The sequence below is a fragment of the Gadus chalcogrammus genome, chromosome 15 (assembly GCF_026213295.1).
Source record: "Gadus chalcogrammus isolate NIFS_2021 chromosome 15, NIFS_Gcha_1.0, whole genome shotgun sequence".
Lineage (NCBI taxonomy): Eukaryota > Metazoa > Chordata > Actinopteri > Gadiformes > Gadidae > Gadus > Gadus chalcogrammus.
This window is the reverse complement of record NC_079426.1, coordinates 26,059,886-26,086,725: the sequence shown is the minus strand read 5'-3', so window position 1 is coordinate 26,086,725 and position 26,840 is coordinate 26,059,886. Positions and strand designations below refer to the sequence as shown.

The 26,840-nt window shown below is 44.6% G+C and overlaps 1 protein-coding gene across 3 annotated transcripts in view; it reads left to right on the top strand.

The window, feature by feature from the left end:
- The window catches only part of cdh11 (cadherin 11, type 2, OB-cadherin (osteoblast)), a 173,257-nt gene that overhangs the window by 139,437 nt on the left and 6,980 nt on the right, over nucleotides 1-26,840 (top strand). For 2 of the 3 annotated variants that reach the window (XM_056609396.1, XM_056609394.1), the window contains exons 11-13: nucleotides 4,711-4,832; nucleotides 5,017-5,134; nucleotides 25,086-25,337. In XM_056609396.1, coding sequence (XP_056465371.1) covers nucleotides 4,711-4,832; nucleotides 5,017-5,134; nucleotides 25,086-25,337 — 492 coding nt within the window. The remainder of the gene's footprint in view (nucleotides 1-4,710; nucleotides 4,833-5,016; nucleotides 5,135-25,085; nucleotides 25,338-26,840) is intronic. The other variant, XM_056609395.1, reaches the window with a different exon arrangement.

Here is a 26,840-nt window from a genome sequence, read left to right as displayed (position 1 = left end):
CAATATGGTAAAAACAAAAAGTGTTTTTTTGGCATTTTAATACTACTCTTCTAACTGATATGAAATTTGTAGAGGTTTTAAAAAAAAAATAGGTTTAAGTACAGGAAGAGTAAGGGGGATTATACCTCCTTACAACAGTGGTGGGATGTGGGCAAGTGCCGGATCAGACAACTATGTCAACAGCATACTCTCAATGTTAGAAGGGACAGAGCTAGGTCAATGAGAGAACTGGAGATTGAGGTAGTGGATCTGCCGTCTCTTGCAGAGTCCACAGGAGATCGAGGCCATATTGAGGCACTCGCAGCAAAAAAGACAGCATTGAGCAGTCTGCTGGGCGTCAAAGCACAGGGGGCGCTGGTCTGGTCCCGTTTTATGGATGCAATGCACATGGACACCCCATCACATTATTTATTGAGCCTTGAGCGCCAGAATGGTCAGAGGAAGATCTTCCGTTCTTTGCGCACTGACACCAGAGCAACTGTGTCTGATCCTGATGGAATATGCATGTATGCAGCAGGTTTCTATAAGGAGCTGTTCAAAAAAAATGACAGAGATATTTCTGACAGAGTCCTGCCTTTTTTTGAGGGTCTTCCTCAGGTCCAGCCCAACAAAGCCCTTGAGGAAGTCCGAACTGCAGAGGAGCTGCAGGCTGCTGTTTTGGGTTTGAAAAGTGGCGAGGCTCCTGGCATTGATGGTCTGCCTGCAGAATTGTATAAGTATTTCTGGTCAGTCATAGGTGGAGACGTCGGTGATGTCCTCAGAGACAGTCTGGCCTCAGGGTGTTTACCTTTGAGCTGCAGGAGGGCCGTCATCACGCTGCTTCCTAAGAAGGGTGATTTGCAGCAGCTTAAAAACTGGAGGCCAGTCTCTCTGCTGTGCACAGACTATAAGTTGTTGTCCAAGGCATTGGCTACAAGGCTGGGGAAGGTGATGGCGGAGGTGATCCACGTTGACCAGTCCTATTGTGTGCCTGGCAGGCTGATCACTGGCAATGTCATGTTAATTCGGGATTTTTTGGAAGTCTCTGGTTCTTTGGGAGTAGAGACTGGTCTTATTTCCATAGATCAGGAAAAGGCTTTTGAATGGGTTGACCATCAATTGTGGCAACCCGGCCCCGTTTCTCAAGGCATGCCACTTCCGGACCAACATTCCAAGGAATGTTTTGCAAATCAAAGGTCCCAACTTTGGGGCAGGTGGTGGAGCTGGCCGGGCCAGACCGGGAGGATGCCGCTGCCTTGGCTTGACAAATGGGGGTGAGATCAATGCGGCTCGTCCAACAAGCACTGGACCTTTGGAGACGACAACTGACTGGAAACAAGTGTGTTCTTCTAAGGATGTTTCCAAGGAATGTTTTGCAAATCAAAGGTCCCAACTTTGGCGCAGGCGGTGGATTTGGCCGGACCAGACCTGGAGGATGCCGCAGCCTTGGTTGGACAAATGGGGGTGAGATCAATGCGGCTCGTCCAACAAGCACTGGACCATTGGAGACGACAATGTGTTCTTCTAAGGACGTTTTACAATGGTTTTGGAGTTCCTGACGGTGAAGATCCTTTCCCAAACCTTAGTATTGTCCCTGATTTTAAGGACTGCACTGCCACGTTTTTAAACACAAAGAAAATTGGTTTTAGTGATTTAATAGGAAAAGTTGCGTATTCCCTCTGTGTTAAGGTTTTAAACAAGACGAAATAGAATGGTCGAACAGACAATCCCTGGAGGGCTCATTTTGGTGTGAAGGAGGATGTGAGGCCTGAGTGGAGGGCACTGTACCAACCACCATTGGTCAAGAAGATTGCTGATTTACAATGGAGACATTTACATGGAATAGTGGCTGTTAACACTTTTATCTCGATTTTAAATCCCAGTGTTTCTAACGTTTGTCCTTTTTGTCCGCAGAGGGAAACCATTTTTCACTGTTTTTTAGAATGACCCAGACTTTTCACTCTGTTCACCTTTTTAGAGAAGATTTTCATGGCTTTTGGGGAAACTTTCACAAAACAGTTTTTTATTTTTGGTTTTAAACATAGGAAAAACTGCAGTCACAAGTGTGAACTTTAAAATGCAATAATTGGGCAATCAAAAATGGTTATTGATATAAGCCGCCTGCCTGTTGCCGTTCTCTCGCTTGTCTGACCTCCCGCCTGATGTCTAGTCCCTGTCGATCCTGTCTGCTTACCGGTTACCGAATCCTCCCCTTCCCTCTCCTTTTTTTGTTCCCCTTTCGATGACCTTGTCAGGTAACCATACTGAGAGACTCACCTTCCACCTCATCCGCTCGCCACAACAACCTCTCATTTTAGGGTTCCCTTGGTTAAAAAGACATAACCCACACATCGACTGGTCCACGGGATCCATTCTCCAGTGGAGTTCTCAGTGCCACGCTTCATGTCTCAGATCTGCGTCCTCACCCGTCTCTTATCCCCTGATCCCCACTGAATTCCCCGATCTGTGCAATGTACCTGAGCAATACGTAGACTTTAAAGAGGTGTTCAATGAGACTCGGGCTACTTCCCTGCCGCCACACCGATCCTATGATTGTGGCATAGACTTACTCCCAGGCACTTCGACTCCTAAGGGGATGCTCTATTCCCTGTCAGCCCCATAAAACAAGGCCATGAAGAGCTACATCCAGACAGCAGGACTCTGGATGTAGGAGATTTATCCTTCTTCGTGGCTAAGAAGGATAAATCTCTAAGGCCATGCATCGATTACAGGGTACTCAATAATATCACCATTAAAAACCGGTATCCTCTTCCCCTTATTTCCTCCGCTTTCAAGCTCTTACAAGGAGCTACTATCTTTTCGAAGCTCGACCTCGACCACCTTGTGCGCATCCGAGAAGGGGACGAGTGGAAGGCAGCCTTTAACACCCCTAGTGGTCATTATGAGTTTCTGGTCATGCCCTTCGGCCTGACTAACGCCCCAAGGGCTGGTTAATGACGTCCTCCGGGATATACTCAATGTATTTGTTTACTTGGACGACATCCTGATCTTTTCAAAGAACAAGCAGGTATGACGTGCGGCACGTTCGTCAGGTTCTCCAAAGACTTCTCGAAAATCAAATCTTCGTAAAAGCCGAGAAATGTGAGTTCCATGTCTCCGAAGTGTCGTTTTTGGGATTCATCGTTGGAACGGGGAATATCCAGATGGACCCGACCAAGACCCGGGAGTGGCCCACACCCTCTAACCGCAAGGAGTTTCAGCGGTTCCTCGGTTTCGCAAACTTTTATTGACGGTTCATCCGCAACTACAGCTCTGTTGCAACTCCGCTCACAACTCTCACTTCTCCCTGCATTCCTTTCTGGTGGTCTTCTGAGGCGGAGAAGGCATTCAGTGATTTAAAGACGCGCTTCACTTCTGCCCCTATTCTCATCTTCCCTGACCCAGAACGCTAATTCATAGTGGAAGTGGATGCCTCCGACACGGGAGTAGGAGCGGTCCTGTCGCAACAGTCAGCAAAGGACCAGAAGGTCCATCCGTGCGCCTTCTTCTCACGCAAACTTTCCCCGGCTGAAAGGAACTACGACGTGGGAAATAGAGAACTAAATTGGCACTAGAAGAATGGAGGCACTGGTTAGAGGGGTCAGAACAGCCATTCTCTCTAACAGACCTCCCGCCTGATGCCTAGTCCCTGTCGATCCTGTCTGCTTACCGGTTACCGAATCCTCGCCCGCCCGACCAATCGCCTGTCGCAGAGGACCTGCCAGCCTACCTGTTACCGACCCATCGCCTGTCTGACCTCCCACCTGTCGTCGAAGCTCTGCCTGCCTACCCGTTGCCGAACCATCGCCTGTCTAATCTCCTGTCGACCTTCGATCCCCAACCGGACGGTCGACTCGTCCGCCCCCGGCTCCCCGCCTATCTGTCTGCCTTCCCGTTACCGACCCCTTGCCTACTTAATTGAAGTAAACTTGAACTTTCGCATCCCCTGTCTTGAGTTGTGCTTCTGGCCTCACTTCCTGTCCGTCTCATTATCGGAGCGTGACAGAGTGCAACCTGGTTGTTGATTTAAAGGTGTATTTGGCCAGAAGTTTGAGGTCAAGGATCTTAATAGATTACAGATTCTACAGGGAAATTAAAGATCTAGAGACTTTCAGCAGAAGGTGGTGTTGTGGAGCAGCTCTGTGCGAGGTGGATGAGGGAGAACTTGTTTTCTCGGGAAGGGTTGGCCTGAAGGAGTGATTATTACGTGTGTTTATTTGTTTGTAATTTTGTTTTTGTTTGTTTTCATTTGCTTTGTCTGTTTTGTTTTTGATTTTGTTTTAAGTGATGCGAAATCGATAAAGTGAAAATAAAAAGGTCTCTCTCTCTCTCCCTCCCCCCTCTATCACTCTTTTTCTCCATCTTTATCTGCCTTCCTCAATGGCGTGTTTCTGTTTTTTGAGGCGTCTTTATGACTGTTTTGCAGATTAAAATAATTCTAGTGGACTGTTTTCGGTTGGATACGTTTAGACTCAGTTTGCATTTGGATGTTTTCTCATCTCTCCATGGATGGAAGCCAATGTAAAAATCTTGTAGAAACAAACATTAATAATACAGAGGGAAAATACTGAATAAACTGCATCTTATTTTATTACCGCTCCTATCCAAGCACCACAATGGAACACAATAACACAACTTGATTAATGTGTCAATTATTATTATGTGTATTATTATTGTTTGATGTTATGTTCTGTGGTGCGTGTGTGTGTGTGTGTGTTTGTGTGTCATCAGCAGGTCATCACCAGGACACCAAAGTACGTGTAAACATCCGAGTGAAAGATGTGAATGACAACGCTCCAGAATTTGCAACAAACAACGAAATCCTCATGTGTGAAGCCATCACACCAGGAAAAGTATGTCTATCTTGACACTGTGTGTGTGTGTGTGTGTGTGTGTGTGTGTGTGTGTGTGTGTGTGTGTAGGAGTGCTTTTTCGTATAATTATCAATATGTGTCAAAATATGTTTAATTACAAAAAGGTTGCATCCATTCTTTTGAACTAACCTGTGTTTGGCTGTCTTTGTGTTTGTGTGATCAGGTTATAGAGACAGTCAGTGCGGTGGACAAAGACGAGATGGCCCACAGGCAGCATTTCACATTCAGTCTCGCTCCTGAAATTGCCCACAATCACAACTTCTCCCTGAAAGACAACAGAGGTAGGGGGAGCTTCAATGCAACATGGTTCTGTAACAACCCGGTATCACGCGATTTCGTCAATCAAACGTCAATCTATTGAAGCGTGTTCCAGAGCACGATAGTCTGACTTTTTGCGTGCTACACAGAACGAAATGTAAACCAATGCATTCTGAATGGGAGTGTTCTCAGACAATTAACGTGCTCCACAAAACGGTACGAGAGAGAGAGAAAGAGAGAGAGGGAGGGACAGAGAGAGAGAGAGAGCGAGAGAGAGGCTTCAGAAAGGGTGTGCGCAGATAGTACAGTGTACCCTAATTATGTTTATGCCAAAATCACAAATGCTATATATATATATATATATATATATATTGCCTAATTATATATATTGCCTATATATAGGCTATATATATAATTAGGCTATAATCATATTATTTAGCGTGTAATGGGACAATCTATAGCCAAATTGTCGAAGATGCCCGAGAATCTCCGGGGATATCAGCATGGGAAATCGGCGCATCAGACCCATGAACCTCGTATTCTGATTGGCTGCAGTGCGTGCATTAACTCCTGATATAGGACATGATCTCGGTGTAGCAAGAGGGCGAGCTTGATCTCATTGGACTCATCTTAACGTGTAGATGCTAAATAACATGTAATTTGTCAGAAATCTCCATCGGGAAGCAAATCTATAGCTGGTCATTATTGATAAAGGCCTCCAAAATCGACAGCTAATTACTACCCCGAAACATATTCAAATATGATCATGTGTGGCACTGTTGCAATCGCCTCGAAATGTAGAGGTCAAAGCACACCTTGTTTGCCCCGTTACGCCACCGGGAAGATATTTTCATACTTCTAATGGATTGATTCATATTTTAAGGTTCTCGGAGTGAGACTTTAAGCGGCTGCAGCAGAAGTGTTGAGAGGAAAGATGATATCAATTTATATCAAAACATTTATAGAATATTCCCATTCACATTATGATTCTTCGTCATAACATACGACCAAACATCCTTCACATTCACCAAGCGAAGATTATGAAAGTCCAGGCCCCACCTTCCTGCACTCGGGGTCCGACTGGGCCAAGTTTCAGGCAGGTAGGGCCCCCCCTTCCTGCCCTCGGGGTCCGACCGGGCCAAGTTTCGGTGCGGGGGTCCCAGTTAGGCACTAGAATAAGGTTTCCAATTTTCAGGGCGGTAGGACCTTCCTATCTCAAAAACTGTTTTTCCACCACATTCTGAACCTTTAGGTCTTGCAGGCAACACTTCTGAGGGGCTTTGTCCAAATGACCATTTGGGAAAACTGTTTTTCTCTAAGGGCTAGAACTCCAAATCTCGGATATGTCGTTCTCGGGGCCCCGGGAAATGTGTGTAAACATTTAAGTATCCCTGGCTATCTCGAAAAGGCCGGAAAGGGGGCGAGACCTCCAACAGTACAGTAAATGTAGATAAGACAGAGGTTTGTTTCTAGTCCCCATTTTTTGTGGGATGGAGGTGTACATGGGGAAGAACTTCAGGCCAAAATCTTGTAAGCGAGCCACTGGGTGCAGGTGCAACGAGATGGAGCACTTGCTGAGTCATTTCCTGTAGGGCTGGAGCCACAGGTTGAAGCGTATGCGTCCTTTGAGACCCCCTTTGATAAAAGGGGGGTCTCAAATGTTGACCCTCAGTCACCTATTGCATCGCTTCCTTTAGGGCTTCTGCCTCCTAATTGATCATTATAGTATAATTGAATGCCCTCTTTCATATATATGATACCTCCACCACTGGGACGTGGCAACAATTCTCCAAATCCATATGGGGAGGGGGGGGGATGCTTGTGGACAGTAGGGGTGTACACTCGACAATAGGAAGCAAACTCAGGAGAAGTAATGACATCACACAAATATTTATTTAATAAATTGTTTCAAATAACCCTGCCTCGTTAAATCAATGAGCTTGGTGTTTTGCTTTCCAAAATAGGTTAGAGTAGAAGTCTAAACTGCAGAAAATAAAAACATCCAAGCTGCCTTTTAAGGATACCTTGGAATATCTGCCTATTTTCTAACCATTGGCCCCTAGTTTACGACAAAAAAAACACAATTGACGGCAGCTCCTTTGCCGTGTGGTTTTTAGAGCCATGTAAGGATTAGAGGGGGCGGTCGATAGCAACCATCATAGCAACCATAACGGTCAAGTGACTGGATGCAGCCCTGTTGAAAAAAATAGAATACCACCCTACACACTCAGGATATTAATGATATTTAAATTATTATGACCATGCAGTCTTTATTTGCATGGGTTTACATTTCGTTCTGTGTAGCATGGAAAAATCGGAGAAACACTCCCATTCAGAATGCATTGGTTTACATTTCGTTCTTTGGAGCACGGTTATTTTTATGTATTTATTTATTTTCAGTTTTTCAGGAGGTGCTTCAAAGATGCAAATGTTTCTGCAATAATCCAAAATCCAATGGCAAAAACCGTTGGCTTTTTGTCGAGGGAATCCAGGGCGACGCTCAGTTCCGGGTTGGCCAACATACGTCATCCCTCCACCACTCTACTGTAAAAACACATGTTCAAGTTGAATGAGAATAATAATAATAATAATAATAATAATTCTGCCATAGTATTTATTTAAGGGGGGGTGGGGGGGGGGGATACAAGTCTTTTGGCCATTCGTAGTGTTGATCAGCAGAGAAATAATTTGTTCGCAAAGACGGTGACGTCGCTTAGCAACGGAAGACGCTGGGGTAGACAAGTCACCGGACTACTACCCATGCAAGTGAACGGAGCTTTCCACGGCATTGAGAAGACCCGTGTAATAAAGGCCTATAATATTTCTGTTTATGGCATAGATTTCTCCTCAGATTAGGCCAATAAACTAATGGTAAAATAAAAATAAAACGCTCGATCAAAGGCCCGGCCCGAGTATAGTGGTGGGAAATATCGGCCCGACCCGGCCCGCGTCGGGCTCGGGCTCGGGCAGAGAATCTAAACACTGACTGGAACTACTTAGCAGGTGTCTGTAGGGCTATATCAGGAGTTAATGCACGCACTGCAGCCAATCAGAATACGTGTGTTCCCCCAGATCGTGGTCTAAACAATATTATTCACGAGTTATAATCAACCCCTACACATCAATATTAATGATAACCCTGTGGAAATTGCAATAAGTGAGAGATACAATTTCGCACGTTGAGTACACAGTTGTGTGACTCGTTTATTTAGTAAAAGAGAAACAGGAAATCAAAACGTGCTGAGAGTAAACATATCCCGCATGGGCTCAGACGTCATGAGACGCTCGTAATCCTTAAAGGGACAGCGATCCCTGAACCACCAAGACAGTAAACGACATGCCTAACACAATTGAAAGAACAACACATAACAAAATACTGTAGGTGAATTATGTTACACTCACTACAACCCATTAAATACGGTTTGATTTCTAGATGTCATGGCAACGTCCGCTCGCGACACTGGACTTGCGATCGAGGCATCGACGCGGACGTTCATTCACATAGCCAAAAACAAGAGAATAGATGGCTAGATAAAATAAAAATCAAGACATACAATTCTAAAAAGAACAGATGAAGCAGCTACCCTTTTTTCCTTCGCGGTTTGCCTACAGAGGAGCGTACCTGCATTTAATATATCCGTGTATTGTCACAATTTCTCAGTATCAAAGGTGAAAGTAGAAACGGGTGGCCAAAAGCTGTCATATTGTTAGTTATCACAGACAATTTTAAGTAGAAACGGGTGGCCAAAAGCTGTCATTTGTTAGTTATCACAGACAATTTTCAACAATGAATGATCTGTACGGAGCTCCATAAGGGACATTAGGGAGAACGCTCCCGGACAGAACCTTAGTTTGGAAGTCGTGCTGACACGACAAATAGCCTACTTCCAATTGAAATACAAAATTGTGAAAATAGGCCTACGTGTCCCTGACGTTTCAATAGATTAAATAACGTAACTGTGACGTATTTTCGTGAGACCAGGTTCGAGCGTGTGCATGGGTTGAATTGCGTGTGTCTCACGCCGAATGCATGAGACATGAGAGCCCTGTACTTACGTGACACAAACCAGCACCGCAAACGTTTTCTCCCGCTTGAGATTACGTCTTTCTTTATAGGTTCATGGGTCTGATGCGCCGATTTCCCATGCTGATATCCCCGGAGATTCTCGGGCATCTTCGACAATTTGGCTATAGATTGTCTCATTACACGCTAAATAATATAATTATAGCCTAATTATATATATAGCCTATATATATATATAGGCAATATATATAATTAGGCAATATATATATATACATTTGTGGTTTTGGCATAAACATAACTAGGGTGCACTGTACTATCTGCGCACATCCTTTCTGAAGCCTCTCTCTCTCTCTCTCTCTCTCTCTGTCCCTCCCTCTCTCTCTTTCTCTCTCTCGTACCGTTTTATGGAGCACGTTAATTGTCTGAGAACACTCCCATTCAGAATGCATTGGTTTACATTTTGTTCTGTGTAGCACGCAAAAAGTCGGACTATCGTGCTCTGGAACACGCTTCAATAGATTAACGTTCGTGCTTATGAGCACGAAATCGCGTGATACCGGGTTGTCTGTAAACTGAGCAGTGCTTTTCCGTGCCTCTGCTGAGCCCTGTTCTCCACATGCACCCTGCTCTGTTCTCCTCGCTTCTCCTTTTAAAGAATGTGTTGCAGGTTAACCGGAACTTTCGATTAATGTGTACATAAAGCACTCAAAATTTGAATATCATTTATAAATGTCTCAAATAGTGTTAAAGTCCAGTTTGTCATTTTTGGTTGTAACGGGTGTTTTCTAAGGCCATTTGGCAATGACCTCACGTTGGGGAGACGTGGTGAAAGGTAGCCTGAGCCTAGTACTAGAACCATGGCGTCTAAAAGGCAGCAAGAACCACAAATAACATGTATGATGGCCCACAGCCGTATAATTTCAAATCTGTGAGACGTGAGAGGTTGAATGAGGAATTGCTGTCAAAGCCAATTAAAAGCATGGTCAGAGGAGAATGAGTGGAGAGTTGCTATCATTTAGCAACGCAGCAACGAGCGCTGGAGCTAGTCTATGAACAGCAGACCATACATTAACGAAACACTTATTTATCTGATTTTACTGTCAGTGAATAGCACCGAGTAAAGGACAACGTTTTCTTTATGAAAGTGATAATGTCGTTATGTTGTGCCGGTGAACCAGAAGATCTAGAAATAGTAGACATAATGCTAGCTATGGTAGGCTGACCAAACGTCCTCTTTTCCCCGGACATGTCCACTTTTTACGTCCCGTCCGGGGCGTCCGGGGGGGTTTTATTAACTGATGATAATGTCCGGTTTTCGGACATTATCTCGTCGCATATTTGTTTTTGCCTCGTCGCATATTTGTGTTTCTGGGTCTTTCACATAACCTACTAGTTATTACCATTGTATATGTCTATGGTTATTACGGCCTTCCAAGTTCTGGAAATGGTATCTCCCTTACGTTCCACCTTCTTGCGCGAGCTGACTGTAGAGAGAGTCTGTCATTGGGCGACCGATCTCAGGGTTGCCAGAGCCACGATAATTATCCTCCAAATACGACCATTTTGAGCCTTTGGTACGTTACTTTGCCATTTCCAATCTGGCAACATTGAGCACCTTGCCGCTTCCACTCTGTTTACAACAGCACATTACATCTGCAGCCATGCCTAAACGTAAATGTAAGTTCACGGACGAACTAAAGAAAAAATACCCATGTTTTCGCCTCGCGCCCCCCCCCCCCCCCCCCCGCGACGAAGTGTCCTCTTTTTCACAAACTCAAATCTGGTCACCCTAAGCTATGGGCTAACTTGAAGTTGCCAGTTCCACCTGTGAAATCCCCTCCCAGATAATCCTTAATTAAATCTTTCCCTCAACGTTGTAAGCACATTTCCGACGAGTTATCCTACGTTTAGATGGTAGGTGGTAGCCTACTAGCTCCAGTAACAACATCTTTGCCTAGTATTTATTTCTAAGCTTTTACCCAGCATGCAAAATACCCGTCAATATTCGGGGGGGCCCATCTCCCGATTGTTGCGCAATACCAATCTACATTTTCTCAATAAGCCGTAGGCCTAAAACAATATAATATTTTGCTGATGCAAGCCGAGACAATCAGCCTATAGCCTACATAACAACACACATTTAACAATTGTGATGATCCGATATGCTATAGTATTCATAAAGCAACACTGACATAGGAGGCTGCATTGGCTAAAGTTGTTTTATAACAAGGAGAGGCAAAGTTGTGCATTACAATGCAAACACGACACTAATTGGCACCAATCTGGCACACTTGGAAGAGCAATTGACTAAATAAATGCCAGGTATAGCCTATTGGACACGCAATCAGTGCACTTGCAAATGAGTGCCTGCAGCATGACCGATCGTGATGGTTTGACATTATTTAACCATCCATCTACAGCATGGGTCTCAAACTCGCGGCCCGGGGGCCAATTGAGGCCCGCGGGATGATATTTTGTGGCCCCCTACTTGGCATCAAAGTTTAGTGTTTGTGCGGCCTGCGCGTTGTTGTCAAACGCACAGAGTGGCTTGCCACGCTTTTTAATGACTTGTGATAGGGTGACCAGATGTCCCGGTTATGCAGGGACAGTCCCAATTTTGAGCTGCGTGTACTGAGTCCCGACAAAAACCAAAGGACGCTAAAATGTCCCGGTTTCCACCAACCGCTATGAAATGTCCCCCGTTGTCAACTTAGATTGGGTCAGTTGTGCTCCTTTTTTTTGTGGAATACTTGATGGGACCCAGCCTGACCCAGACTCTACCTCCGGGGGCCCCCAGGTAACTAGAGTTTGAGACTTCTGATCTACAGCAAATACAATACAGAGAGATACATCATTGAACAAGTACACAGAGCACATTCGTCCAACTCCAAGGCTTCGCTGCTTCACTAAGACCACAACCAACCACAAGGCCTTCATAACCATGCAGTATGCCGAAGCTGGAAAGGACACATGCACAGTCGCACACACTCACCACTTGCCTCCGTTTTTTGTATGACTTTTCAACATTACTTCTGTCTTCTGTTTTGCGCACATGGCTAATTTGAATACGCTCACAGGACTGTCTGGCTCCACTTGGCAAAAAAAAATAACATATGTATCCAGTGTTGGGATAGTTCACTTTCTACGTGAACTAGTTCAAAGTTCAGTTCACAAATTTTAAAATGAACTAGTTCAGTTCAACGTTCATAATTCAAAGATTTGAACTAAGTTCACGGTTCCAAAAAATGAACTAGTTCATAGTTATTTTTTTCAATATGTTTTATTAATATTATTTAATGATATAATTTTTTTCCGGTATTTTGAACATCGAGCCCACTTCGTGATTTGTCTAGGATGAAATAGAGCGGTTGAATCAAGCATCGTAGCGAAATACAGTTTCTATCGTGTTTTATTGTACATTTAGCGCATTTTGTAAATCCCATTGATTTCTGTTGGAAGACTCATTGCTCGTTGGCCGGAAGCGGAAAGGGAACTAGTTTGGTTGTAGTTCAAATTTGGTTGTAGTCTTTTCCCTCGGTTCTAGCCCTACTGTTGAGTGGGAGAACCGAGCGAAAAGACTACAACCAAACGTAAACAGCCCCCATTTCCGTTTCCGGCCAACAAGCAATGATTCTAGGAGGTATTCTAGTCCGCTGAGCTATGAGCCAGAGAGCTAACGTTATGGATTGTACATATTTATAATTCGAAATTCGTCTCAGCCTTTATACCACAGATACTCTAGGGTCTATAGCATATAACCGTGTTGTCTGATTACAGTTTGATTCATTTTTCACGATTTAACAGATCTCGTTGTGAAGAATAATCACCGCGCCATTCATTTCAATGGGAATCGGGACGGTCTATACTTTCAACATAAAGTGTATTTATATTTTTTAATTCGTCCCAGCCTTTACACCACAGACATTATAGGGTCTATAGCATATAACCGCATTTTCTGATTGCAGTTTAATGTAACAGTAAGCTGACAACACCGCAACTGCAAATTAACCACACGGAGGTAGCCGGCAACCGGTCAAACAAATGTTCTCATTCTGCGCGCGCATCCGCCGTATTGATAAACAAATAACCCCCCAATTGAACGAAGTTAAACCGAGTTCGCGTGCCGTTCACAGACACCAGAATGAACGAGTTCACAGTAACGTTCATCAGGCAGTAATACAGTACGTTCAGTTCGCGTTCGCCGAAAATATGAACGAGTTCATGAACTATCGTTCAATGAACGCGTTCAGGCACAACACTGTATGTATCTGTCTATCTCTCTATCCATCTATCCGTCTATCTACGCATGTGTCTAGTTTTAATGTGAGGTATTATGTATGTGTCCAGTCAAACTGGTTCTCCCTTGTTCTGTGTGGTCTTGTACTGTCCTGTGTGAGCCGAATCACCTCAATGAATTTTAGACGATTTGTGTCATTTGGCAATAATAAAGACTTGTCTAGACTATGTATCTGTCTAGGCCAGGCAAGTCAAACTCAAATACCCAGTGGGCCGAAATAAAAAACTGGGTCCAAGTCGAGGGCCGGACATGTTCAATATTTATTTTGAAATTAAGTTTTACCCATATTGAATCTGAAAGTGGCCTAAAGCTTAGGCTTATTAGCTATTGCAATAAGATCTATTTATTTGTAGGCCTAAAAATGAACTCAGCCTTAGTTTTACACATATATATATATATATTATCTGAAACAAGGAGTCTAACTCAGATCAAATTTCAAAATAAAATAAAAAACACACTAATTCTCATGCCTCTCTCATTGAAAATCCAAACAATAAGATTTATTTATTTGTAGGCCTAAACATGACCTCAGCCTTATAGTTTTACACATATATATGTTATCTGAAACAAGGAGTCACAGATCGATTTTCAAAATAAATTAAAGAAGACACTAATTCTCATGCCTCTCTCATTGAAAATCCAAACATTAAGATTTATTTATTTGTAGGCCTAAACATGAACTCAGCCTTAGTTTTACACATATATATATAGATATGTAATCTGAAACAAGGAGTCTAACTCAAATCAAATTTCCTAATAAAATAAAAAAGACACAAATTTCACATGCCTCAATTAAAATCCAAACATAGACAAAAGTGCAAAAATGAAACCTATGCTACATTAAAGCTCAGTTTACTGCACTGTGATTTGCCCTGGTGCCTTAACCAGATACTTGACATCTCTTCTTCGACGCAAGTTCCTCAATGTTTGGGGTCAGGCTCTAAGCTGAGTAGATCCTCAGGATTGAGTGAAGGTGTTCATCAGTGAGACAACTCCTGTGTGATGTTTTGTTCAACTTCATTACAGAGAAAAGTTGTTCACATAGGTATGTACTACCAAACATAGAGAGCATTTGAGCAACTTGAGCACGCAGCTGGGGCATTGCGTCAGGGATGAAATGTGGAAACTATGCAGCACCAACAGAGTCATACTTCGACCTGAGTGTGTCGCTAAATTGGAGTTCGATAAGCTCCATTTGGAGGTTGGTTGGTGCGCTTTCCACGTCAGCTGCAAACGGATTACTGAGCAGTTCAAGTCTACTCTTTTGGGCTTCTAAGTCGGCAAATCGGCGTGTGAAGTCGGCGCTAAGTATGCCGAGCTTTTCAGCAAATTGTGCACTTGGGAACACAGAGACCTGCTCTTTCATAGTTTGGCAGCACAGGAAATGGCCAAGGTTTTCTAGCAGGATTTGCATCTCCCACAGTCGCAGCTTGGTTTTAAATGGCTTCACCACAGCGTGCATGTCAGTGATCACATGAGCCCGCCCTTGAAGCTGCAGGTTGAGTGCATTGAGATGGCTCGTAATGTCACACAGAAACGCCCATTCACACCAAAACTCTTTGTCCCGGAGCTTGTGTCTTTCCCTTTGCTTTCCATGAACTGACATATTTCCTCACGCAACTCAAAACATCTGTTCATCACCCTCCCCCGGCTTAGCCACCGCACCTGTTCGAAGTTTTTGTAATTTGGTGGAGAGCTCACATACACGATCAGCAACGGTGTTTCTGCTCAGACTGACGTTTGAAAAGGCTTGTCTTTTATCTGGGCACACGACATCGCAAACTTTTAACAAGCAGTTTTTTAGAAATTCTCCCTCGGTAAAGGGCCGGGCGGATTTAGCAATCTCCTCAGCCACAATGAAACTAGCCTTTACAGCAGCATCACTTTGTATTTTGGCTTTAATAAACATAGTCTGCTGTGACGCCAAACTTCGTTTAAACTCCACTACCTTCTGTTGAATGTTCATATCCTTGTACTTCTTGATGTCTCGTTTCATAGTGCCGTCTTAAATTGTACTCTTTCGTGACAGCCACATCTGCCCCGCAAACAAGACAGATGGGTTTGCCCTTCATATCGGTGAACATGTATTCAGCCTCCCACCTCTCTTGAAAAACTGTGTTCTCAATGTCCACCTTCCGTTTAGCCTTTTTTTTTTTGGGGGGAAAGCGACAGGTAGCTAACAAAAAGTTAGCTAAAAAACCTAGGCTACTTCAGGTGATAAACAGTATGATGCTGCTGCAGTAAACATTCGAGACTAGAGCGCTACAGGTAGTGGGGGATGGGCTCCCGCTTGAGGGCCTCGATTGACGTATACCAGCGCAGCGGCAGTGCATTGTGGGACTTGCAGTTTAGCGCTGAAATGCGATTAAACCGGCGGGCCAGTTCTGATAGACATTAGATATTATCTGGCGGGCCAAATTAAATTACACCGCGGGCCGGATTAGGCCCGTGGGCCTTGAGATTGACAGCTATGAGCTAAGGGGTCTGAATCACGAATCTATTCACGAATAGGCTGGAGCCCTGGCTGCACTATGAACCAATAAGAAGGTGCCCTGCTGCGTTATGACCCAATAAGCAGGAGGCCTGGCAGCGCTATGAACCAATAAGCAGGAACCCTGGCTGTGAAGCAGCCCGGAGGAAGGAGTTATCCCCTCAAGTCTAGGCTACGAGAACCAACGAACCTGGCGCTCAGTCTTATGCCTCGTTTCCAGCGAGTGGTGCGGTACTGTTTGTTGCGGGTGACTTGCAGGACTGCAGTCCTGCAATAGATGGAAAATAGTGTACAGTGCAGCAATGCAGTCCAGTTCAGTTATTGAGTGGGAGTTATAGTGGGAGTTATATGACCGAGGGGGTGGGGTGGGGGGTGCGGGGGGCAGGTTGTTCGTTCAGCAGTCTGACAGCCTTTGGATAGAGGCTATTGGTCAATCTGCTGGACCTGGAGCGGATGGAACGGTATCTCCGTCCGGAGGGCAGTCGCTGGAAGAGATGGTGCGCTGGGTGGACCTGGTCCTTTAGGATGTTGTTCACCCGGCGTAGGCAGCGGGAGGTGAAGACTGTGGAGATCTCTGGGAGGCTCTTCCCAATGATCCTCCCCGCAGCCTTGACCACTCTGTGGAGGGCCTCCTTTTCGGCCCTGGTGCAGCTGGAGAACCACACCAGGAGTCCGTAGGTGAGTACACTCTCTACTGCGCAGTGATAGAAGTTGACCATCAGTCCCTGTGGAAGTTTAGCCCTTTTTAGTTTCCGAAGGCAGAAAAAGAGGCGTTGTTGTGCCTTACCCACGGCAGAGGTGATGTTGGTCCTCCAGGACAGATCGTCAGCCACAGTCACACCCAGAAACTTGAAGTTGGACACCCTCTCTACCTCCTCCCCTCCGATTAGGAGTGGAGAGTGGCTGAGGTGTCTGGCCCTGCGGAAATCGATGATCACTTCCTTGGTCTTGGTGGTGTTGAGAACCAGGTTGTGATCACCGCACCACTCTACCAGTCTCTCGGCCTCCCTCCTGTATGAGGTCTCATCATTTCCTGTGATGAGGCCAAGTACTGTTGTGTCGTCAGCAAATTTCACTATGAGGTTAGATGGAGAAGAGGAGCAGCAGTCGTGAGTGAAAAGTGTGTAGAGAAGTGGGCTGAGCACGCAACCCTGGGGGGCCCCGGTGTTCATGGGCAGGGTGGGGGAGACATGCTTGCCAATCCTGACATGTTGTGTACGGTGTGTTAGAAAGTCCAAAATCCAATTGCATAAAGTGGGGTTCAGGCCAAGTTTGTGTAGTTTGCTGTGTAGCTTGTTAGGCAGGATAGTGTTGAAAGCTGAACTAAAGTCAACAAAAAGGAGTCGCCCATATGTGTTACTGTGCTCAAGATGTTCTAGTAGAGTGTGTAACACAATGGCAATGGCATCCTCTGTTGACCTGTTCTTCCGGTAAGCAAACTGATTCTGATCTAATGATGGAGGTATGGAGGCTTTAATGTGTTTCATGACTAGTTTCTCAAAGCATTTTGCGACGATAGGGGTGAGTACCACAGGCCTGTATTTGTTCAGACCTGCAACATTTGGTTTCTTGGGAACCGGGACTATTGTTGCTGCCTTGAGACATCCTGGGACCCAGGATGAGGCCAGAGACAGGTTAAAGATGGTGGTGAGAACTGGAGCTAGTTCAGCCGCACAGTCCTTGAGCACCCGTCCCTGGACTCCATCTGGGCCTGCTGCCTTCCTGATGTTGATGTTGCGTACGATGAGTCTGACCTCATGAGTGCTCAGGACTAGGGTGGAGCCGTCAGAGGGGAGAGGGGGCGACACCGGGTCCTTGTTGTTCCTGTCAAAACGTGCATAAAAGATGTTTAACTCCTCCGCTAGGGGGGCGCTGCTGTTGACAGGGGGGGATGTTCTTCCCTTGTAGTCCGTTATTGCCCTAACGCCCTCCCACACCTGCCGGGGGCATGAGGCGCTGTTGAACTGAGCTTCAATGCGGGTCATGTATGCTTGCTTGGCAGAACTGATGCCTTTCTTCAGGTCGGATCTTGCCGTGCAGTATGCATTGGTGTCACCGGTTCTGTACGCTGCATTCCTGGCTCGTAGTAAGGATTTTACTTTAGGTGTCATCCAGGGTTTAACGTTTGGGAAGACACGGAATTGTTTCCAGGATGTAACAATATCAAGGACTGAGACAAGATAATTATTCAGAGACCTACGTGTCAACACACCCAGTCCACTGAAAATGTCCCAGTCTGTGGAGCTGAAGCAGTCCTGGAGCCTAGGGATGGCGTCCTCAGGCCAAATCCTGACAGACCTGACTTCGGGCCTACTGGCTCTGATTTTGGGTGAGTGCCAGGGGTGCAGGAGGAGCGAAACATGATCAGAGAGACCTAGGTGGGGGTACGCCTGGGTTCTGTATGCATGGGCTATGTTGGTATAAACCTGATCAAGTGTGTTGCTCCCTCTGGTAGCGCATTTTACATTACGGTGGAAAGAATGAAGTACAGACTTTAAGTCAGCATGATTAAAATCCCCCGCTGCAATAAAGATACTGTCGGGATGTGCCAGCAGGCTATTGTTTACAATGTCCTGTAGCCTTACTAGTGCCAGCTTAGCATTGGCGTCGGGTGGAATGTAAACAGCACAGATGTAAACAGAAGAGAATTCTCTTGGTAAGTAAAACGGTCTGCATTGGAGCAACAAAAATTCCACGTCAGGGCAACAATGTTTGCTAACAACTGTGACATTGGTACACCACGAGTCATTGGTATAGATACACAGACCTCCTCCTAGCTTCTTACCCGAGTCAGCTGTTCTGTCTGCTCGATAGGCAGTGCGGCCATCTAGCTCAATAGCCGAGTCCGGGGTCTTTTTATCCAGCCAGGTTCCGAAAAGATTAAGCTGCAGCAGTTCTTCATGTGTTTTTGTGAAACTAGTTCCAGTCGGATCACATCCACCGGATGTGATCGAACGGACATTTGAGAGAAAGATGGTAGGAAGCGGGGGTTTGAATGGGTTCGCTTTGAGCCTAGCCCACATACCTCCGCGTTTTCCCCTCTTCTGCAGCCGCGCACAGCGTCTCCTCCTCCGCTTCTCAGCCTCAGGAGTGCTGGATGGTGATCTGGTGATCTCGGCTGGGATGGTGAAGTCCGCTGGGAGGCGAAATGGAGCGTTGTTGAGCTTTAAAAGTTAATTTCGGCTGTACTTCATTGTCGGGGTTTGAAAGCAGTGTGGAAAAAACAACAACTGTGTGGAATAATATTGAGTGCTACCAAAAACTACAAAACATTCCCGATTTTGGGAGCTCCGGGCCGTTGCAACTATGTTGCAACTATGTTGCAACTATGTCCGCCGCCGCCATGGCAACAAAGCCATGTCAGCTGTTCTGTCTGCTCGATAGGCAGTGCGGCCATCCAGCCCGAGTCCGGGGTCTTTTCTCCAGCCAGGTTTCCGTAAAGACCAAGCTGCAGCAGTTCTCGTTCTCGATGTGCCCTGTGAAGCCAGTTCCAGTCGGATCTGCAGCCGCGCACAGTGTTTTCTCCTCCGCTTCTCAGCCTCAGGAGCGCTGGGTGGCGAAGTCAGCTGGGAGTTGGCGAAAAGGAGCGTTGTTGATCTTTAAAAGTTAATTACGGCTGTACTTCATTGTTGGGTCCGAAAGCAGTGTGAAAAGCCGTGTGAAATAATATTAAGTGCTGCCAAAAATTACAAAAAAAACATGCCAGTTTGGGGAGCTCCGGGCCGCTGCAACTATGTGCGCCGCCGCCATGGCAACCAAACCATACCAAACCGTCTGAGAGGTTGTCGAAAACGTGGAGCTAAACAAGCAATAATTCTGAAATCACTTAAAAAATATCCAGTTTGATATGACCAGGTCACTGATATCTTTGCAACACAAACAGCGAGGAGGATTGACTTGATCTATAAACAACGTCCCTCAATCTTAATTGGTTTAACACCATGACCAACATTCTGAAACATCCATTAACATCCACATTTTCCTCAAACACTGTTAGGCTTACAGCACATGTAAATAGTTGTGTAATAATGTTCTTGTTGTTCTTTTAATTGTTTGTTACTCAGGCCCTTCTGTGAATATTGTGGAAAGGATGTCAGTGAATGATTCATAGCATGATGAATTTTAAATGGCATCACTTTTGGTCTTGTGTCTTAATTTTTCTTAAAACAATCGTAGCTGAAAATAAACATTGTCAAATTACAAGCAATAGCTTCAGTCATTGAAGGCAAAAATAGGCCCAATTATAGGCCCTGATTTTTTTATTTAGTTTTACAAATAAAGAGTAGACCTGATTTAACTAATTGGCTTTGCATCCTTACCATCTGCTCTTGTAGTCCATTTCAAAGACATGCTGCCCACCAGCTTTCAAAGTACAACGCTGCCACTGGTGGATTTGTATCAATTTTATTCACATAATTATCCCTCACTACTATTTTGTAATTACCAAAAGACTGAAACAACTTCAGTCTCACCTTTAAAAGTGCAAGCAGGCCAATGGCAACCAAGCACGCAGTCCTTCCGCCATCACTTTAAAAGCCGCCACTGACACACACATACACACACAAACACACACACACACACACACACACAAACAATACACACACATACACACAAAAATCTACGCGTACACACAATGACACCCATACACAAATACACACACATACACACACAAACAGACACACACAAACACACACACAAATACAGACCCTCCCCCCCACACACACACACACATAGATACGTACAGACATACGCACACACACACACACACATACGCACACAACCACACATACAGACACAGAATCAAAGTCAACTGAGAGAGTCATTTTATGTTTACTGTAAAGGACATGGGATTTAGTGCGTATGAGTTCTTGTTCTTTTCACCTCATTTAATATTGGAAACCAATCAGGCGCCTGATTACCTTCATAACTATACATAGAATTTATGTGGGTTGGCATTTGCTTAAGCACAGAAACCAGTAGACCAGGCCCAGAGGGGGGATGATGATGACTATACTCAGGTCTGTATTGCATTACAATGCAGCGTCCTTGAATTGCTTTTTCCTATTCAGCTAAGGAATGAACCATCTATTAACCTGAGCTGTTATACCAACCTGTCACACTCTATTGGTACTTTTATAACTCACATTTTTCTTGCTCTCCCTATTTCTCAGATGTGCGCGTTGTGTGTTTGTCTGAAATAATTGTTTTTTATCGTCCATGTATCATGCATGCCCGCTTTGTTTTGAAATGAAAATGAATAAAAATGAATTATAATTGTGTATATATATATATATATATATATATATATATATGTAAGAAACAGGGTTATCTAAGAGAAACAGACGGACACAGACAGACATATTGTACATGTCTGTCTGTTAGAAATGGAACACATATATTATCTATTATACTTACATAAACATATACATATATATACATATATACAGTATATATATACAGAGGCGGGCAGTCAGGGCCAGCAAAGCCTTCTCTTCGGGCCTAGACACTTTCAGAACAATACATTATTTTTATTTTAATAAAATACATAATCTATACCTTTTAATATATATATTTTTCATTCATTCTATCTATTTTAATAAGTTTGTTCAAATAAGTCTAATTACGTATTTATTTGTTTTTCCTTCAGTTGCGTTGCCTCCAGCGCAATAATATATAGATTAGAGCCCTTATCCAATCAGATTATTTCCCTGCGCTGTCTCCGGGTAAAAAATAATCTAGCCGAGGCCTCCAGAATCCTGAGAGAATCCCCTCGCTGTTGACGCTAATGGGACTAGGTTGTTGATTGACATGTTCTTCAACCAATCGGATTTCGAGTATGCCGAGTTGGGCGTGTCCTTTTACACGTCTAGGCCTTCTAGCTGGCCTTGTTGTTTGGCGCCATCGGGAGGAAAACAAAAGGAATTACAACTAACTAGCAGCGAAATTATAGCCTGGCAAGCCAGACCCATATCGGAAAGATATTGGGTCTGGTCTCGTACGGTGGCAGTGTGGTCGGGATGTATGGTTGTCTTTCAAGTTCCCTCTGCACGCAATAGGATAGCGCTACAACCAATCAGAGCAACGAAGAAGGTGACGTAGTCAAAGCGACGGAAATTTCCGTCGCTCTAAAATCAAACTTTTACCGTATCCGGTCGGAAAAACTCAGAATACATCTTTCTTTTCAAGGAAAGACTTCAGTGCATTTCTTTGTTCATTTCTCAATATAGCTTCATTCAATAACTTCGATAACTTCAAGTCTTGAAGAGTCGCGGCCAAAGCCGAGTCGAAGGACAGCTGTTCGCCAGCAGCAGCAGCCATTATTGTTTACCTGTAACACGGAACCGTCGCAGCTCTGTTGTCATTCTGCTCGATTCCACCCCTCACGATCTGATTGGCATGTCCCTTTTTCGGTTTCCAGCAGCGAAAAACGACGACAGAAGGCTAGACCTCCCTGGCTGCAAATTATATTTGCTGCCGCTAGGGGCGTCTAGATTTCTAGGCTAGCGAAATTATATATTTCATTAGTTTAGATTTTTTTTGATTAGATTCACTTTAATTACAATGGATGACAGAGGAGAAGGACTGGATATTGCGGCCGACTTGTTGAAAAAGTATTTTTCGAGAAGGAATTTCTCAGAAAAGCTAGAAATTGTGAAACAGGGACGACCAACACCGCAGCTAGCTTCTCTGACCCAGCCGGGCAAAGGATTTGTGCGGCACTTTCAATCCAGCAACTACGAGAGGTATAGTTGGCTGACAGCGTCAAGTGGTCATTGTAATCTGTATTGCTGGGAATGCTTGCTATTTGCAACGGATCGTTGTGGTGTTTGGAGCCAGGGTGGGTTTTCCAACCTGAGTTGTCTTACAAAGTCGGCATTGAGACACCAAAGTACGGCGGGCCACTTGCATGCAACAGTCTTGTTGAAGACGTTCGGAGACACCCGAGTGGATTTCAACTCAATGAGCAAGTAAGAAGGGAAACAGAGCTCCACAACGAAATTGCCCTTTGGATGATTTGTAAAGCCTATATTAATATTATTTTGGTTTAAAAATAAAATACCTGTGTTCGTTAAAGTAACATGTGATTGTTTTGAATTGGTTCTTGTTTGGTAGTATTGAATATGTGTGAATTTATTGCAAAAGTCCTCTAAATCAAGCACAGGTTCTAGGAAAGAAGCACGTGCTTTACAGCGTTTTTACTAGGCCTAAATGACGGACGATTTTTGGCTGCATTCATGAACCGTCGGAAATTGTAGAATCTGACGAAGATTACCGTCTTTTCAGTTTATGACTAGGGTAGGCTACGTGCGTTTTGTTGTTTTGGCTTAAACAACAACAACATTATGCTTAAAGCCCGTTCAGTTGTCAGGGTTATATTGGGTCATCAACATGGCAATAACCCTGACGTCATTATTAAGTCATTTGAAAAGCGGTTTACTTCAGGATGATTGCATTGAAGGCCTCATGGTAAAAGTCACGGCCCGCCACTGTATATTATATATATATATATATATATATATTTATTACACACGCACACCGTGTGTGCGTGTGTGTGTTTAGTATGAAGGTATTATTGTAGCAAAAGCCTCTAGCACCTGTAACTGCAGAATTTGAATGCGTACACTAAAGTCACAGTAAATTTGAAGTTGTTTATATTTATTTTGCATGTGTACTCTAAAGTCACAAATGTATAACAGTACATTTGAAGTCGTAAATGTTTTTTCTACCATTGTAAAAACAAAATAGGGTCTACGAGTACGCAAATCTGTGTTACAGGTGCAAAATTCCTTTTGCACCTTTTTTTACACACCCATGTTTCATAATCTGAGAGCATGCCCAAAATGTGTGCATTCGTACACCCAAATGTGAACCAATGCATCAGAAGTTGCACACCTGTGAAAAATTTCCTCACAAATAAAATTATAAAGAACGCTATGTTGATTCAGCATTTTTAATGAGCGAGCAAAAGTCCTTCGTTACAACTGCTCGAATCTGTTCCTGCATGTCTCAGCTGTGGGTTTTTTTGCAGGTAGTTTTGCAGCACGTCTAGGCGGTAAATGTGTAGAAAAAGTATTCGTATCCGTAGATGCCAGAGCGTCCGTGGGCGGGACAAAATAGTTCCGCCCATAAATTCCTAATCCAATGATAGTCGCGGCAGTGACGCATTTCTTAAATAACACTGGGAATGGGACCCACCGCGTGCCAGCCATGGACCTATAAAGATCGCAGCATACTCTGGGCGGGATGCGTTCCTTTCTGGAGAAGTGAAGAGGGCGTCCTATTGAACGGAGGTGGTTATCCTACATTATGTTAAATGAAATGACTTAGTTCAAGTGAATTCCCCCCAAAGTATTGCATTAACATGCCGCAAATGTGCTCAATTGACAAGCATGAGTACCACTAGCCTATCTATATGGTGATCGCGTAGCAAATTGTCGTTTTACTGGTTCAAACCAGCGCTTAAAACATATTTTCGAATCATTTGGGTTATTGGGGGGGATTCAAACTATTTTTTTTATCTCTTTTGGGAACTTCACACAGAAGGCGCAGCATCCAAGACATTTCAAAACTTATGTTATGGCAACAATTAAAATACATTGAAAGACATTTGCAGCATGTTAATGCAATACTTTGGGGGGAATTCACATGAACTACAGTCATTTCATTTAACATAATGTAGGATACCCACCTCCGTTCAGTAGGACGCCCTCTTCACTTCTCCAGAAAGGAACGTATCCCGCGATCTTTATAGGTCCTTGGCTGGCACGTGGTGGGATATTTAGAATAGAGTGTGATTAATCGCGAGTTAACTATGACATTAATGCGATTAATCACGTTAAATATTTTAATCGCTTGACAGCACTAATATATTATATATATATGTATTATATATATGTTTATGTATGTATAATAGATATATATGTGTTCCATTTCTAACAGACAGACATGTACAGTCTGTATGTCTGTTTCTCTTCGATAACCCTGTTTCTTCTATCCATGGAAAGTGCAGATAGTATAAACATACTTCTCCCTCTACTGTAATGACTAATTAATCTTGAATATGAATGCAAACAGAGTTCTCCTGGCTCTTCGGGGAGGGTCTTAGGGGGATTATGAAGCCCTTTTAAAGGCCTGTGTTCAAACCCTCTCTCTCTTCAAAAGACAGCACCGCTAGCGTCCACGTGCTGCGCAAGGGCTTCAGCCGGCTCACCCAGGACGTGTACTTCCTGCCCGTGGAGATCAGCGACAATGGCCTGCCGTCACTGAGCAGCACCCAGACGCTGACCGTGCGCGTGTGCTCGTGCGACAGCAGGGACACCATCCTCTCCTGCAACGTGGAGCCCTACGTGCTGCCTGCCGGCCTGAGCACCGGCGCGCTCATCGCCATCCTTGCCTGCATCGTCATCCTGCTAGGTACGGAAAGCACCAATCACAGCCCCCCTCTACCGGACCTCCACACCCACCGCGGGTCTCAGGAGGGTTGATCCAGATCTCACCATGTGTCTCTGGAGGGTTGATCCGGATCTTTGATTGGACGGAGCCATCCAGCTGTCAGGGTGTATGTGTTCCCCGACCAGATGAGTTATCAAATTGTTTGTGTTTAATGACGCCTCCCATGTGCGCCTGTCGTGCACAATCCATTTTTCTTTGGTTTTAGTTCGGCCATTTCTCTATTCATTTATATTTGCCATATACGGTAAAGGGACAGGGACAGTTTAGTAGCCTCAGTTAAGCAAAGAGGAGAGAATATTGACATGCCTGTCAATATGAGCAGTGCTTCGAAGCCACATGACCACGTGACAACTGCCATGTCCATGTGCAGTAAAGGGATACTTCACTGATACAGAACCGGCGTTCTATCATTATAAAATCGCTATTATAATATATAAAAAAAGTTTTTTATTCCCTCAGTCTAACCCAGTCTTCCCTTGGCCCAGCTGTCCTCCTTACATTTCTCCTGACCTGATGACAAATGACGCGTTTGGCATCATGTCAGTAGAAATTTGCTTGCCTGCTAGAAGGGCTGAGGACTACAAACCACTGGTTCCACAAATTTGTAAGCCCACCAAAAAGGAATGAGGGGGGCGGGAGCTCGCGTACGAGATGTAAACACAATGTCTGCCATGTTTCTTCACCTTTTAGCTACAGAACTAGACCGACACAAACCTCCGACCATGGCAGAAGCAAATTTGCAATGGGAAACAGCAGATGTGGAGATTCATGTATTGATTCTCGGCCATGGTGAAGAAGGAATTGGGTGAAGAAACGTTGGCTTTGAGTCTCTGAATTCCAGATTGAACTGCAACTTCAGATTGATGTGGAAGGACCAGAGATGTCGGAGAATCTGACGCAGTCGTTTATTCATAATATCATCTCAAACGACTCCGTCGGGTTCTCCGACATCTCTGATTCTTCCACTTCCACATCAATCTGAAGTAGACTGGACTGCGACATGGAGAAGAAAGGGCTTATTGCCCGCGATTGTCTTCCGCCAGAGCCCCGCTGCCCGCGCCGAGGCACTATCGCCTCAGCAGCTGGCAGCTGGCAGCGGGCAGCGGGGCTCCGGCTGGAAAACAATCATGGGCAACAATCCCTTTCTCCTCAATGTCGCGGTTCGCAGTTCCACATCAATCTGAAGTTGTAGTTCTTCAGAGAGTCAAAGCTAACGTTTCTTCCCCCAATTCCTTCTCCACCGTGGCCGAGAATCAATACACGGGTCTTATTTTGCAAAGCCGCACCCGTCCTTAACCGAGAATTACATTCCGACCAGACCCGCTATAAATTGATACCGACGCCTGACCCGCACCCGAAGGAAAATTAGATGACACATCAGATGGAACTCCGCGTAATTACACTGGTTATGTACGTCTGGTGTATGGCGTAGTGCTGAAGATTGCTGTGCAAAAAAAAAGCACA